General features: G+C 39.6%; 1 protein-coding gene across 4 annotated transcripts in view; it reads right to left on the reverse strand.

Moving 5' to 3' along the window:
- The window catches only part of RGS7 (regulator of G protein signaling 7), a 454835-nt gene that overhangs the window by 100417 nt on the left and 338628 nt on the right, over positions 1–15790 (reverse strand). For all 4 annotated transcript variants that reach the window (XM_030556981.1, XM_030556980.1, XM_030556983.1 and 1 more), the window contains exon 5: positions 6540–6646. In XM_030556981.1, coding sequence (XP_030412841.1) covers positions 6540–6646 — 107 coding nt within the window. The remainder of the gene's footprint in view (positions 1–6539; positions 6647–15790) is intronic.

A 15790-nucleotide genomic window follows, 5' to 3' on the forward strand; every position in this document is an offset into this window, starting at 1 on the left:
CATTACGAGCCTGGGTAGAAAAGTGGCTCTAAGTAAGCAATTTTATATTGTCCAATCTGGATAATATTTTTTTATTACTGTCTAATTTAACCACAGCAATCTATAACCAGGCCTCTTCTGCTAATAAAAATGTATAAAACCAACTCCTGTAATCGAAGTATGTATCCCCCTATTACATTTACTAGCATTGGTATTTTGCTAGCAATTTAGCAAAGGCACAAAGAACAGTCCTATCTTGGCTCTACCATAAAAAATCATCATCCTAGTATTTTAACTATTGAATAGGCACTTGCTAATGTTAGGGTTACCAACCTTGCAGGACTGCCCTGGATTCTCCAAGAATTAAAGATTAATCTTGAATTAAAGATTATGTCATGTGATGAAATCTCCAGGAATTCATCCAACCAAAGCTGGAAACCCTACTTGCTATTTCAAATAGAGAAAAACTTTGATTTAAACACCACACCTTTTTACAAAGCACTGTTAGTTTGTATAGTTTAAACTGTATTTTTAAAGGAGAAAGATCCTATAGTTTACCTTAATCCCTCCCTTTGAATAGTTATAAGGGAAAGATCGGTTGACAAGGGGACAGTTTAGTCTAATTAATGTATATGGTGAGGAATATTCCTGTCAAATGTAACCCTTTTGCTCCATATATTGTTATTCCTCTCCAGACAATTGTTATAAACTCTAGAAATGGGGATCTGTAATCTTAAGGTATCATCAAATAAACAATAATTGATCATATATAAATTAAAATGCCTCATGTTCTCCAACATCTGAATTGGAGGAACTCATACCTTTTCCAATGGTAAGTCTTGTTATCCCCATTTTAAAAATAAAGAAACTGAGGCCAAGGGAGGATAAGTGGTTGCCCAAGATAAAGGAAGTCAGTGACAGAAAAGAGTATGAAAACCAAGGGTGAAACCCTGACCTCACTGAACTCAATGGGATTTTTGGCACTGACATCAACAGAGTTAGAATTTCACACTAAGGATCCTGATTCTCATTCTCACACTTGATTCATCAGACCACACTACATTCACTGTATGCATCTCCTGTAATGAAAAGAAACCTTAACCAATAATCTCCATATTACACATGACTGTCTAATTTTGTTTTATCTGTTGTTGTGAGACTTAGTGATTTAAATATAATTTCAGAACTTTGACTATATGACATTTAAAGAAAATACATTCATCTCCAAAATATGAGCTGTATATTGATCTGACCAATAAACGAGGTGGGATCATCACGAAGATACAGCATCCTTGGTCTTTGCTTAGAGACAAAGCACAAAAGTTATAGCCTGGATTTCCTATAGATGCACATCTAGATAGCTGATACCAGGCTGATCAGACATGGCATAAGGACATTAGGTGGTGGGGTGGGTTCCTGCTGTGCATGACAAAAGTGAATACACACAGAGTATCATTACACTTGTATAAATGCTGCTGCACATAACATAAAACCTATCTCTCAGAATAAAGTGATTTTAAAAGCAGTGCAAATGAAATAATCTGCGTATTACTTGTGTTATATGAAAAGGTAGAGAGACTGCCAATATATTTAAAATATCTACAACATGGAAACTTTGAACTCCACCCCATTCAACTGATATTGTTATATGTATTCCATGTACAAAAAGAGAGATGGAATTAATGCAGTACTTTAAATTCTCAATTTTAACACCTACTAAATTACTAGAACCACTCTATGCAGTAAATAGCAAGTCTGACTCAGTTTAGCTTGTTAAAACCACAGCCTCGGGTAGTATAAACAATAGGAATAGATGCATAACTGACACAACAGATGTAAACTTCCTAATGCCTGTCAACATTGATGTTTTGAAAAAAAATTAATTTGTGTATTTTATTGCAATATGTTCATTTAATTTTTTAACAAATGTATTGCAGAAAGAAATTATACCAAAAGCACTGTGACCAACTTTTGGCTGATGCCTGACACAAACACCCCCAAGAGCAAACTCTCATACAGCCACAGAGGTGCAGCAAAGGAGTTAGCTGTTATGTTTATGGGTCCTTTGAATCATCAAGGGCCTTTAATTCCTTCAAACTAGGAATAATGGAGGCGTAAGTAGGCATGTCTAGGGGAGAGACGGCCTGGTCTTCATGTTAATCATGAGGCTAACTGGAGCCAGAACATGGATGTAATCTTAACTCTGATTTTGCAATTTACATGTGTGCCCTTTAAGAAGCTGCTTATAATACCTTCCCATATTTTAGCCTTAAATCTTTATTAGGGAGCCATTTGGCCAACAGAGCAGAAGCAACATCATCTCTTACAAGTTAAAGACTAAATCCATGACTTTCTATATATTATGTAATATTGTATAAACTTTTAGGCAGATATATGTATGTAAAAAAAAAAAAGCCTTAGGGAAAATATGTTAAAGCATTCAACTTGCAACCTCAGATGTTATATCATGAAAATCGTCCATTAGGATAAACTGCCTCCACGGAAAGAGATATTCAGATTTTATTACAATACACCATTCTTATTCTAGTACAGTAACTCCTCACTTAACGTCGTAGTTATGTTCCTGAAAAATGCAACTTTAATGCAAATGAAACAATGTTAAGCGAATCCAATTTCCCCATAAGAATTAATGTAAATGGGTTGGGGGGTAGGTTCCAGGGCAGCTTCCCCTACTCTGCAAGCACCAGAGGCGGGGGGTTCAAACTTCAGCCCGCTCACTCCACTCCTTCCCTCAATTCCCCACCCTTGACCCGCCTCTTCTCCACCTCACCTCCTCCCCCTTTACTTAGCTCACTGCATCCTGGCTCCTCTCACCTCCCTTCCCTCCCTTCTAAAAGCCACAAGCCAGCTGATTGCCGAGCAAGGGAGGGAGGGAGGAGGGAGGTGCGCTGAGTTCTCGTTCCTCCTCTTTCCCTCCTGCCTCCTGCCAGTGGCAATCAACTGATCTGCGGATCAGCACCTTCCCCCTCCTCCCCGCCTCCTGATGGCAGCAATCAGCCGGCTTGCGGCATTCGGGAGGCAGGGGGAGCCTGCGTGCTGAGTTCTCGCTCCTTCCCACTCCCTCTTGCTTCCAAAATGCCGCAAGCCAGCTGATTGCCGCGGGCAGGAGGCAGGGGGAGGAGGTGCTGATCCATGGGGTCTGCTGGCAGGTGGGAGGCGTTGGGAGGGAGGGGGCTGTAGGGAGGCTGCCAGCTGTGGAGGAAGCAGGCAGCCAAACAACGTAAGAGTGGAGCATTGCACAACTTTAAATGAGTATGCTCCCTAATTGATCAGCAACGTAACAATGAAACAACGTTAAGCGGGAACAACGTTAAGCGTTAAGTGACGAGTTACTGTACTATACATCAGGAGGCACTGTACCTAGTAGATAAGGCACTGGATTGGGATCAGAAGAACAGGCTTTATTTGTGGTTCTGTCAGTGATCTCGGGCAACACATTTAACCTCTTTGTGGGTCTCTTTTCCCATTTTTAAAATGGAGACTCTTAGCTCTTAGCTGTTTTATAAAGCACTGTATGATCTATGGATGAAAAAGTGCTATGTAACAGCTAGTAAATATTGTTTATCATCATTGTTATTATATTAGGATATTTATTTATTTAAATAAAAATCAAATAAAATCCTTGCTGTACCAGGGATAGATGGTTAACAGTGTGGCTCTTGTTCAAATGGTACCGATAAAAATGTCTGTTTTGGGAGAACACTTCTTCGAGACATTGAGAGCCCTAGATATGCCAAGAAGTACCTTCATGCACAAGCGACTTCTTCAGTACTTCTGAAGTTTTTAATGACTCATGGCAGTTCATTCAAAATTGGTCCTGGTGGACATGCTATATCTCACCAGCTTGCCATTGAAGTGAGGAGAGCCAGGATGGGTATGCAGTTTGGAAAAGCCATCACCCTCCAATCTCTGGGAGGTTGTTCTGGGAAAGGTTGGGAAGCTGGGGGAAGAAGAGTCAGGCACTTTTCACTAGGAAAGCATAAACTCCAAACATGAGGCTGGATTAAAATACTATTGGCTCACACTGAGTACAAGGAAGCATGTGCTTGCATGACGTTCCAGGAAGGAATTCTGACAGGAATTCCTCCCTCCTACTGTGAGGGTGAGGAGGGAAGTAAACTACTTCACTCCTTTCTGGAGTGGGGCTTGTTTCCCCCCCTCCCCATACTTGTCCAGTTTCATCTCCGACTCAATTGCTCATATGTTGGGGGTGGGCACTGGGTGTGCAGCTCGTTTTCTTTCACTCCTAAGGTTGCAATGAAAAAAGCCCTGCTGCTCAGGGACTTCAAAGGGACTCATTACTTCTTAATTTCCTGAATGGCTGTGTTAGGGTTAGCCAAAATCTAATCCTCTATGAAGTGTGCAACTATCTGGTACCTTTTAGATCTCCTCCTGTGAACAATAATATTAGGTGAACTGCCCCAGGAACAATTATTGCTGATATACCTAAAAATGGTACAAATTAAAAACACTTATTTCTATACCCACATACTTTAAAAAAGCTGAAGGCTTTACGATTGTAACAGCCCTCCTGATGGCTACAATATTAATAGAAAAGCATAATTTTGGTTGTAAAAGGGCAATTGAACAAGTGCTCCACTCATATTCTCAGCCATTCATACAGAGGAGTAGCTTATTTAAAAAAAAAAAAACACCTGGAAATAATCACACTGTCAAGAGAGAAAAGAGATTGGAACCCTTTGTCAGACATAGAAAAGGACAGAGTACATAACCACAGCTAACCTATTTTCTGCAGGGCAAGTCATTGCACTGTAGTAGGAGAGTCTCTGCAGGGATGGACTCTGCACTTTGCAGTACTGGCTACTACAAATGCTTTTTCTCTGTGTATCACAGTAGTCTAGAAATTGTTGCATTCTGTCCAGCCATGGTTCTATTTTTGATGCACCTGGGGAGCTTTTTCACACCTCCCCCCAAAATATTAAAGTCAAAATAAAATAATTTTACCTGTTCCCAGTTGAATGGGCCATTTTCGCCTCCTAATTTAACAGCATAAGTAACATACCATTTTTGTATTGGTGTAAATTTGGTTAGAGCTGTGAGATTTTTACCAAAATAGTTATAACTAAATTATACCAGTATAAAGCTGCATTTATTGATACAGCTTTATACCCTTTATTGTCTGTCAATGAACCCTACCAGTATAAGCTCATTTATACCTGTATAACTGTGTCCACATGGTCCACTAGCTACTACCCCTGAATGGTAAGACTCACAATTCATTTAATACTAATCCACCTTTTTCTGCATCTGATTTATTGTGTTATGGAAACCTTATATTTCCCAGGTATGGGATATGAATAGATTAGTAATAGTGATTGTGCTAGTATTGTAATACTAGTCAAATTCACGCAGTAACACGCTCCCTCCTTAGTCAAATCAACTTCCTGTTCTTTCATGTTAGATTGACAGTATTGCAGGTATGTAGTTATAAATCTACACTACGTTTTTGATACTGTGTCCTTTAGGTCAAAGATCATGCTGCTTTGCCAAAAAAGGGCAGTAGAGCAATAACAGAATCATAACATATTAGTCTAGAGACTCAAAAGGTGAGGTGTGGTATACAACCAAAATGGTGATCATGATTTGAAGGTAGGATTACTCTCCAACCTGTCACATTTCTTCTACACTTGAAAGACAATGTTCTTCTCAGGTATCTTTGAACTGCATTTTCTTTTTTTAAAGTAAACGTTAATCTTAAATGTCTGGAGGATGATATGCTAGCGTCCCATCAGACAGTCTTTTCTGGTTCTACATTTATGACACATCAGTGCTGTGGGTCACGTTTGTCTCAATGTACAGACCATGAGATCAAGCTGTTCATTGTATGAAACAGTAAAGAACTAATTTTAAAACTAGTGTAATAACATTCAAAAAAGGTCCAACTAAGTATGCAAATAAAAAGAAAAACCTATCAGCAATATATATAGAATCAGATGTATTCTCCTAATCTGCACTAGAATACCTGCTCATTTTTTTCCATGAGCACTACAGTGTGACCAGCTGGTCAACATTGAAATCTCTCAATATAAAGGTGAGATCATAGTCGAATATGTGCTGGTAGCATACATACATGTACATCTCTCAGAAGAGGAAATATTCTGTCTGAAGTGTTCTACAGAGCCTATGAGGGAAGAGTCATAATGTGTTATATTCCACACCCCAGAACTCCATAAGATTTTACAAAGGAGGGTCCTATTGAGGATTATGCTGAATACAATTTTAGTGCATCTGCTAGACTTTTCAAGCCATTAGAGTTATTGTTATTTCAGAGAGGGACATTTCCTTCTCCATATAATTTTATGTAGATATTTGTGATGGTCCTTAGTTTCTTTACATTTAAATTATTAATGTATAGTTTCAGAATATAGTCCTATTAGCATTTTTATGTATAAGATGAATTGATATAACAAACTGGGCCCCTGAAAGGGGACAATACGATTACAGTTATAATAAATAGGATCTTGCTCTTAATATAAGCCTTCATTTAAGCAACCCAAGAACATTTTAAGCATACTTACTTGGAACCGGTAAAAGGTGCCATCATCCTTTAGTGTTAGAACATGGTCTGAGATTGGAAAGAAATAGCCATGGGCTGCCATTAACGTCCCCAAATGTAGAGCTTCCACTGTTGGAATGGGGGGAAAGAAAAGAACATAAAAAAAATTAAAACTTTTCTGTATTTACAGGCAGGGACCTTTATGTGACATTTCTTCCTGTCTCTTGTAAGTAAACACCCAGCTCTTTTACTATTTAATATAGAGATGGCACCAAAATGATTCCTCTTCCTAAGCAGTTGAGTTGTATCTCTCCCACTCAACAACTCTTCCTCTGCATTACCACTACCTTCATTACTAACTCACTCCATCCATTTCTCACTGAGAATTACTGCCATTGTGTTGTCTAACCCTTCCCTTCAGAACAGGTCTAGAAGATGACATAGTGTTAAGACAGCCTGGGCTGGTATACATTGGCTCACCTACCAGTTGCACCAGTGTGATAAGAGATTTCCCTAAAAACCCCAGTATAGATAATGTATTGAAGAACGGCTTTAATTTATCTTAGCATTCAAAGCCACAGCCAATAAATATATATGTTAAGTATTACACATGTTCTTATATTTACAGTGTACTATTGTTCAATATCAGAGACTGAGGTCCCAGGATATTGACTATACACTTTGTAATTGTTACAATTCTGTCAGAAGAGCAGAGCCATACTCTAAGAAGAGTGGGATTGTATTAGTTACACCATGTTCCTCCTATGGTAGTTGAGTTCCTTGGCCCACAAGGCTAAGCTATTTCTCCATTAGTCCCTCTAAATAACTTTACAAGCCAAACCAGGCTATGGAATATTTATATACCCATGAAATAGACACACAATTTCTGCCATTTGAAATTTTGATAATGCTCTATCAAGGATGGACAAATGGCATGCATAATTTCACTTTGAAAAATCTGTTACAGTTTTATGTGCAACACAATGTTCAAAGTGGTAAATGCCTATAGTTTTGCTTTCTTTATGTTCATATCATACTTTAAAAAAGAGGTGACTTTTCCTAATACTTATTACTAGGTTGAAGTCCCATTCCTCAGTTTTTCAGCGTGGATCTATATTGCATATCCTCTCTAAACCCTAGAAGTATAAGTTTAGCTCAGAAACACTAGCAAGTCTTTCTGACACCTTAGAGACGAACCAATTCATTTGAGCATAAGCTTTCATGGGCTAAAGCCCACTTCATCAGGTGCATGCAGTGGAAAATACAATAGGCAGATTATATATATATATATATATATATATATATATATATATATATATATATATATATATATATATATATATATATATATATATATACACCCCCACATATATATGTACACACATACAGAGAACAGGAACATGAAAAAATGGGTGTTGCCATACCAACTTTAATTAAACTAATTGAATATGGTGGGCTATTAGCTGGAGACAAAAAACTTTTGTAGTGATAATCAAGATGACCCATTTCAAACAGTTGACAAGAAGGTGTGAGTAACAGTGGGGGAAAATTAACATGGGAAAATAGTTTAGTTTAATGTTTAATAGTTTGTGTAATGACTCATCCACTCCCAGTCTTTATTCAAGCCTAATTTAATGGTGTCTATTTTGCAAATTAATTCCAGTTCTGCAGTTTCTTGTTGGAGTTTGTTTTCGAAGTTTTTTTGTTGAATAATTGCAATTTTTAGGTCTGTAATTGAGTGACCAGGGAGGCTTAAGCGTTTTCTGACTGGTTTTTGAATGTTATAATTTTGGACGTCTGATTTGCATCCATTTATTCTTTTGCATAGAGACTGTCTGGTTTGGCCAATGGACATGACAGAGAGGCATTGCTGGCACATGATGGCATATATCATATTGGTAGATGTGCAGGTGAACAAGTCTCTGATAGTGTAGCCAAGTACTCCTCCTCTTTTTTGCTGATACAGACTAACATGGCTACCACTCTGAAACCAGCAAGTCTTTGTGGCACTGGAGGAAATTACAGTCGCTACATCAACATAGGAAAAATATCTATTCAATCTGTTGTTTCCTGTCTTTGCTACAAAAGTCATTGTGACAAGGATGGATTAATATTGTGTTTTGGGGATTTTTACACTTTCTTAAGTTAGTCTTGGCTATAAACATGAAACATAGTTTTATTGGCTCACCCATATTTCATGAGCAATATGTGTAAACTCTCTCTTTCACCTGTCCACTCACCTGAACACTTGCACCATGAGTATTTTACATTTTTCAAGAGGATGAGTGGCAATTTTTAGCTGCCCTGAATCCACCCAACCTCAGAACCGCCCTCTTGGGTTCAGGGAGAGGCAACTTCCCCACTTAGCCCGGCTAACCATAACCCCAATTCTGTCTCTGCTCCATGACAAACATCTCTTGTTCCAGCAGTCTTCTGCAAACTAGTCCCAGTCCTGTTGGCATAACAGTTGCCATCCTGGAACAGACAAATAATTGATGTAACCCAGCATGATGTCTCTGACAGTCCATAGTCCCAGATGCTTCAGAGAAAAGAACCAAATCCTTGTAACAGACATTCTTGGAACAACGTGCCCCAAAAGAAAGTCTCTTGACCCCAGACTGTTAGTAGTTCTGCCCTGAAACATGACAGTTTGTACCCATATGAAGTTTGTCCTATCTAATGTAAATGCAGATATTCTTGTTATTCAGATGCATTTATAAGCCATCAAATTCCACATCTTGTGCCAATGAAATCCAGAGGCTATTTAATAAATAAATAACACCGTACTCTCTGTAATTATTTTAAAATCAAATGCCTTTTATTTTTAATATCCTCCTTCTTTCACTGGGTAAGTGAGTAAATATCAGAAGACCCTCTTATCTACCAGCTATCTAAATTATATCTATCTTTGTGTGGGGAAAAGGGGAGAAGAGAGAGTGACAGACAGATACAAATTGGTTGAAAGAAGAAATCCACCAGTCTCTTTTTTAAAGGAAGATGGATCATGGATGGCCGGATTTGCAAGGAGAAGGACAGAAAGGGTGGTACAAAAGAAATAAATATTTTTAAAAACTTGTAATAGTTTTATTTACAGTGATACAATACAATGAAACAACCCAATGCCTTTTCTCACATCCATGTCTCCTCAGTTTCCCACCTCAGAGAGAGAGAAGGATCTGACTAGTCTCCAAAGGTATGATCCTGCTCTCACTGAAGTCCAAAGCAGAATTCCCATTGACTTCAGTGGTGCAGGGTCAAGCCTCTGGAGGGAATGGAGAGCAGTGAATGATGATATTATCATGTCGATGCAGGTCAATAAGAAGCATCAGAATGTCTCAAACCTTCTAAGTCTGAACATAAATTTACTCTTCTGTACAAGATGTATGACTGTAAGGATTGCACATTTACACGGATGGCAACAGTATACAGAGTTACAATAGCAAGGATGAAAAAAGAAAATATGAGGTTTGGAATATAAACATAAACCCACAGGGCATAAACTAAACTAATGGAGGTTAGAAGGAAACAACCTGTAGAGAGAAGTTATCTGATAACAGCCTACTGCAAGGTTCTTGTAGCTTTTTCTACAGTACCTTGTGGTGGCCACTTTTGGAGACAAGATACTTAATGAACGACATGGTTTGATCCAGTAGACCAATTCCTATGTAACTGAAGAAATGTAAATCCCATAGGAAAGCAAATTTCTCTTTGAGATTTCTAAAGTGTTATTAGCAACATAACCAAGGAAACTTATTTTCAAATTTAAGTTTAACTTGGCAGTGTTCCTTTAAATATTTCTAATAATGCATACAATTGTTAATACAAAGTAACTTCACCAAAAAGTATGTAAGTAGCTTAGGATCCTAATCTCATTGACTTTCAAAGTCACTTAGGTACTTTTGAAAATTTTACACACTCTCAAACACACCTTAGCCATGTCTTCAAAACAATTCAAAAAGTCATTGCTCTCCTTGTGCGCTATGATTTTTGAATACACCAGTTAGCTCTTGAAGTCAAAGGTATATCTGAGATTCTGGCAGTGACTTCAATGAGGTTCTGCATGCAAAAACTATACAGGATAGGACTTTAAATGTGTCTTTATGGTTTGTGAATGAGAGAGATATGGGAATAAGAACTCTAAACAAGACTATTAAATTATCAAGTCTACTGATTTAATATTGGTCATAAGGGACCCTCTAATCTTACAGAATAGCAAGGTGACACCAAAGTAATATGCTTTTTCCTTTTCCCCTTATCTTTCTTTCCGGGACTGCAGTAAGAAAACCCATAACCCATAAAATATTAATGGGTCTGACAGAGATTAGGCTGAAAATGTCTTTACCACACGGTTCACTTAACTATTGCTTAGGTCTCTCAACGCTGGCTGATTATATGCTGCATTGCCATCCATAAACATAAGAGAGTGGGCTAAAAGCAGAGTTTCAGCCTCCTACACTGAGTTCTATTACTATAATAGTTTGTTGTAAGAGTTGTCAGGTCATTTGTTTGGACACACTGTAAATTTTCAATTTTGAAAAAGATATTTGGGATAGGCCGGAATTAGCTAATAGTATGTGTGATAAATATAATATGGATGTAGCCCCAGATACTCAGAACTGCTGTGCTTGTGTGCTATGATTTTTGAATGCATCGGTTAGCTCCAGAAATCAGAGGTACTGAGAGAGCATATCTGAGATTCCATGTGAGTATTGGAAAGAAGGAGATTGTGACTATAAGGAGTTTGTGTATGGATAGAGCAGGGGATCAGGGGACAGCAATAGCCAGGAAATGGAAACAGCTGAAGGAGGAGGGAGTTAGTGGGGCCTGCCAGGTCACTCAATATAAAGAGGAAGGTTGAGTATAGTGGGGGCAAGAGGAAAGAACTTTAAGGCAGCAGTCAAGAGTATCAGATCCTTTCATCCCTAAACACAGTCCTTTCAAGTGAGCCTTGGGGGCTTTGGCAGGACACTGATCCCACTTATTCTTCAGCTAGAGAGATGACTTCCAATCCTAGAGCTGTCAATCCAACATTTTTTCAAAGTGCTGCTGCAATGCCACAAAAAATATATTGAAACACAAAGAATCTTAGCTACGTAGCAGAACAGAACTTTTCTAACCTGGGGAATCTGCTGAAGACATGTTACCAACTTTATAAAAAGGATGTTCTGGTCTACAAATACCAATGCTAACAGAGCCATTTCACTGTGCAAGAATGCCTTAACCCACTTCCCACCAATGAAAGGCTAATGCATGGGGCATTAATGTAATCTAGGCTTCTTCACTACACTACACTTATTATTTCAGGAAGAGAATGCAAATAAACTATCAATCAAATTCTTTTCAAGCAGGTGAACAACAGCCCCGAAGTTCTTATACTGTCTAATATCAAATTAAGAAAAGATTAATGCTATTAAGCTTGCCAAATGAGCAGTAGACCTTCTGCACAGAAAGAAATCCTAGCTCCCAAAAAGTTTTTGATCTCCAAACAAAAGGTACTCAAGCGAACTTACAAAACACCAAAAAGGCAATTCTTCAATATGCAGCTTAGTTTCCCAGCATCAGATTAAAAAAAGAAACAAAGCAAGAAGGCCAAATGAAAAAGTATGGTAGGACTTAAAAAGCAAAATCATGAGCTTGAAAAGGAAAATTGAGCCAGCAACAGAATCACCCTATGTGCTTTAATAAAGGAATTCAATTAAGCTCGATTCTGCATTTTCTAGACATCACTGCATGGGGAATCAGGATTTGAAAAAGCTCCTTTCATGTCGAAGTATGACAGAGGAAGATTGCGATCACCAAAGACTGCTGTGAAGTACCTGAGAAAAGATAGTTCAGTTGAAGAACTCCTCTCAGAAAGCAGGGCTGGCTCTAGCTTTTTTGCCGCTCCAAGCGGCGAAGAAAAAAAGGAAAAAAAAACTGATTGAGCTGGCATCGAAGTGCTGCCAAAGAGGACAAGAGGGAGTGAAGGACCCGCTGCAGAATTGCTGAAGACCCGGACATGCCGCCCTGACAATGGACGGACTGCCATCCCTTTCTATTGGCCGCCCCAGGCACCTGCTTCCTTCGCTGGTGCCTGGAGCCAGTCCTGTCAGAAAGAGACCTTAACAAATACATTAAAATATACTACCTTGCAAATTCTTCCTGGGTAAAAAGAAAAAAGTTTGTATCAGACACTGAATATATATTCCAAAATCCTGGAGTGCACAGCTACAAAGAGAAGATTCAGCATTACCTTACTGAATAAGTGTATACAGAAATATACATAAATTTCAAGTGTGATGTGCACACAGTTGCATGACTTCCAGTTCATCAGCCACTTCATCTAAGAATATCTGAACCAAATGATGCTCTCAGTTACACTTGACTAAGTTCACTGACGAGTTGCCATTTAGGGTATTGTCACGAATCTGTCCATGGTAGAGAGCCACCTTTAGGAGCTATGTGGGGAGCACATGTGTCAGAGTCCATTTACTCCTGCACCCCAGCAGGTGCTGCAGGGTGTGTCTTTCTAGCAAGTTGGCACTCAACCCTCCGGTCAAACCCCTTGGCTGTTTTGTTCCCTCTTGGTGTACCCGGTGAAACAACAAAACAGCCCACAGACAGCAAACAAGGTTAAACAGAAGAAAGAAGAAAGGCTGCTTCATCCAGGATATGGGACTTTCTTACCTCAGAGCAGCCTGGGAATATCACTGTGCGCTTCAGAATTCACAGGGCTTCAGTGCAAGTGTCAGACTGTCCCCCCTTTTAGCTCAGGTGATCCACATCCTCCTTTCTACAAGAATAGGGGCTCTGCAGACTGTTAGTTCTCTCTACAGGGCTGGAGAAGCTCTGTTTTTTTCTCCTTCCTAGAGTTGCCCCAATCTTTTCCTTTCCTCCCTGCCTCCCTCCCACCCCTCACCCCCCTTTTTTTTAAATGGTGAAGCAGTTTTGACTGGATAGTCTATAGCAACCTGTCACGGAGTCACCGGGCGATGCTCTAGAACTGCTCCCCACCAAGCCAGTCAGGACTTTGGGGAGCCTCCTCTCCCTTGAAGCAGACTTGTTCAGGGCAAGAAGCTAACACGTCTTCACCTCCTGGGTCTCTCCTTGGAGCATTCAGCATCCTCTGCCCCTCCGTGCGCTTCCCACAGCGAGCCCACCCAGGCAGGGTCCTGGGGAAGCCACAGGGTCCTGCACCCCCACTTTGCAGTCAGATGTGAGTCTCAGCCAGCCAGTAAAACAGAGGTTTATTCGATGACAGGAACAGGGTCTAAAACAGAGCTTGTAGATACAGCAAACTGGACCCCTCCGCCGGGTCCATTCTGGGGGGCAGTGAGCCAGACCCCCCACATCTGCCCTCCACTCCTCGACCCCAGCCAGCTCCAGACTAACAACCCCCCCTAGCCCCTCCTCTCTGCTCCGCTCCTTTCCCGGGCCGGAGGTCACCTGATCTCTTTGTCTCCAACACCTTCAGCTGGCACCTTTGCAGAGGAGGGGCCCAGGCCATCAGTTGCTAGAAGACAGAGTGCCAGGCATTTTGGTGCACTGGCCCTTTGCTCTTCAGCAATCACATGCCCTTATCCCACCACCTAGATACTTAAGAACTGCATAGGGGACACTGAGGCACCAACACAGTATTCAGAGGAAAAATCAAGAACATTCCCAGTTCGTCACACAACCACCAACTGTCACTTCTAAATACCTAGCAAGTTATATTCTCTCACTATGCCCTGTGTCTTTTAGATAATGTAAGAACACCCTTCTAAAATTACCTCATTCCCCTGATACTTTGCTAAAGTAACTTTTGTTACCTTAAGTCATTTAAATTTCTCAAAGAGCTTTTCCCTTTTCATTATAAAGATCTTACATACCCCAAGAAGGTGATCAATTGTTTCTTCTACCTTACAGCCCACACACTGCCTCTTTTTGTGTTTGTTTATTTAAAAAAGATTTGTTTAAACCACAATGGCCAGTTAGTGATCTAAAGTAAATCACTTCATTTTTCCTATCCAGCTCTGAAGTACTTCATTATCCTCAACTCTGAGGCATAATTCAAAAAATCTTCTTCCCCTTTTTTCATTGATCCAAATTTGTTGCCATTCCTCTCTTACAATTTTCTGTAGTAGGCTTCTGATTTCCTGTTTACCCGAGGCATTTCTATGTGAATCCTTCCATTTCTTACAGCCCTTTTAGCTGCTTTGTCCACCAGTTCTCTTCCTATTATCTGAAGATATGCTGGGATCCGAGCCAATGTTACATGTATGCCCATCTGTACCAACTCTGTTATTAGAAATATAATTTCACTGATTAAATCAGTTGCACATACAGAGACACCCTTTTTTTCTTGTCATAAGTCCTGATATCAAGTTGGACAAAATGACCGCCACTGCTGGGCATACATCCCAGATCTAGTTTAATGCTAGCATTATTGCTACTAGTTTGGCAGTATCAGATATTCTTTTAGATGTACTAATTTTCAATTTTGTCGCACAATATGCTGCTCCTATTCTCCCCCCCCCCTTTTTTGCATACATCTTTATATATCTAACAAAAAGCTACTCCACTTTTCATCTGTATACCTATTACCTTCTTTTTACTCTTAAGCTTATAAAATAGATCTAAATCCACTTTGGATATCTATCCATAACTAATTTTCAGTGACAAAAAGTTTTGACTTTGAATTGAACTTTCCCTTGTCTTTCAACTTCTGCGTCCACATTTTAACTTGAATGGCATGTGGAGTTCTAACATTGTGTGCAATAGCTTGCCTACTGAATTCCCCAAAATACTCATCTTTTCTTTGTACTTTCATCTTGCTATTCCCATTAGCTTTGGCCCAGAATTTTAGGTCCAGTAGTTTCATTCATAGTGCAACTGGCATTTCACTAGCAGCTACCTACAGAGCGTATAAGGGCATGATAATAAATGCACTGCACACAACCTGTACTAGTATTAAATCCAAATTTTTAAATTCAGATTTTGATGCTGATCCAAAAGCTGGGCAGCACTAGTTGATAAGAGGTCTGATTAAGGCTCTGGAAATCATCAGCAATGTTTTCTTACCCACCCCCCAGTTAGTCCCAGCAATACTTATAAGAAAAAAAGAGGTCCATCTAGCCCAGTATCCTGTCTGCCGACAGTGACCAATGCCAGGTGCCCCAGAGGGAGTGAACCTAACAGGCAATGATCAAGTGATCTCTCTCCTGCCATCCATCTCCATCCTCTGACAAACAGAGCTAGGGACACCATTCCTTACCCATCCTGGCTAATAGCCATTTATGAACTTAATCACCA

Source organism: Gopherus evgoodei, chromosome 3 (assembly GCF_007399415.2).
Source record: "Gopherus evgoodei ecotype Sinaloan lineage chromosome 3, rGopEvg1_v1.p, whole genome shotgun sequence".
Classification (NCBI taxonomy): Eukaryota; Metazoa; Chordata; order Testudines; family Testudinidae; genus Gopherus; species Gopherus evgoodei.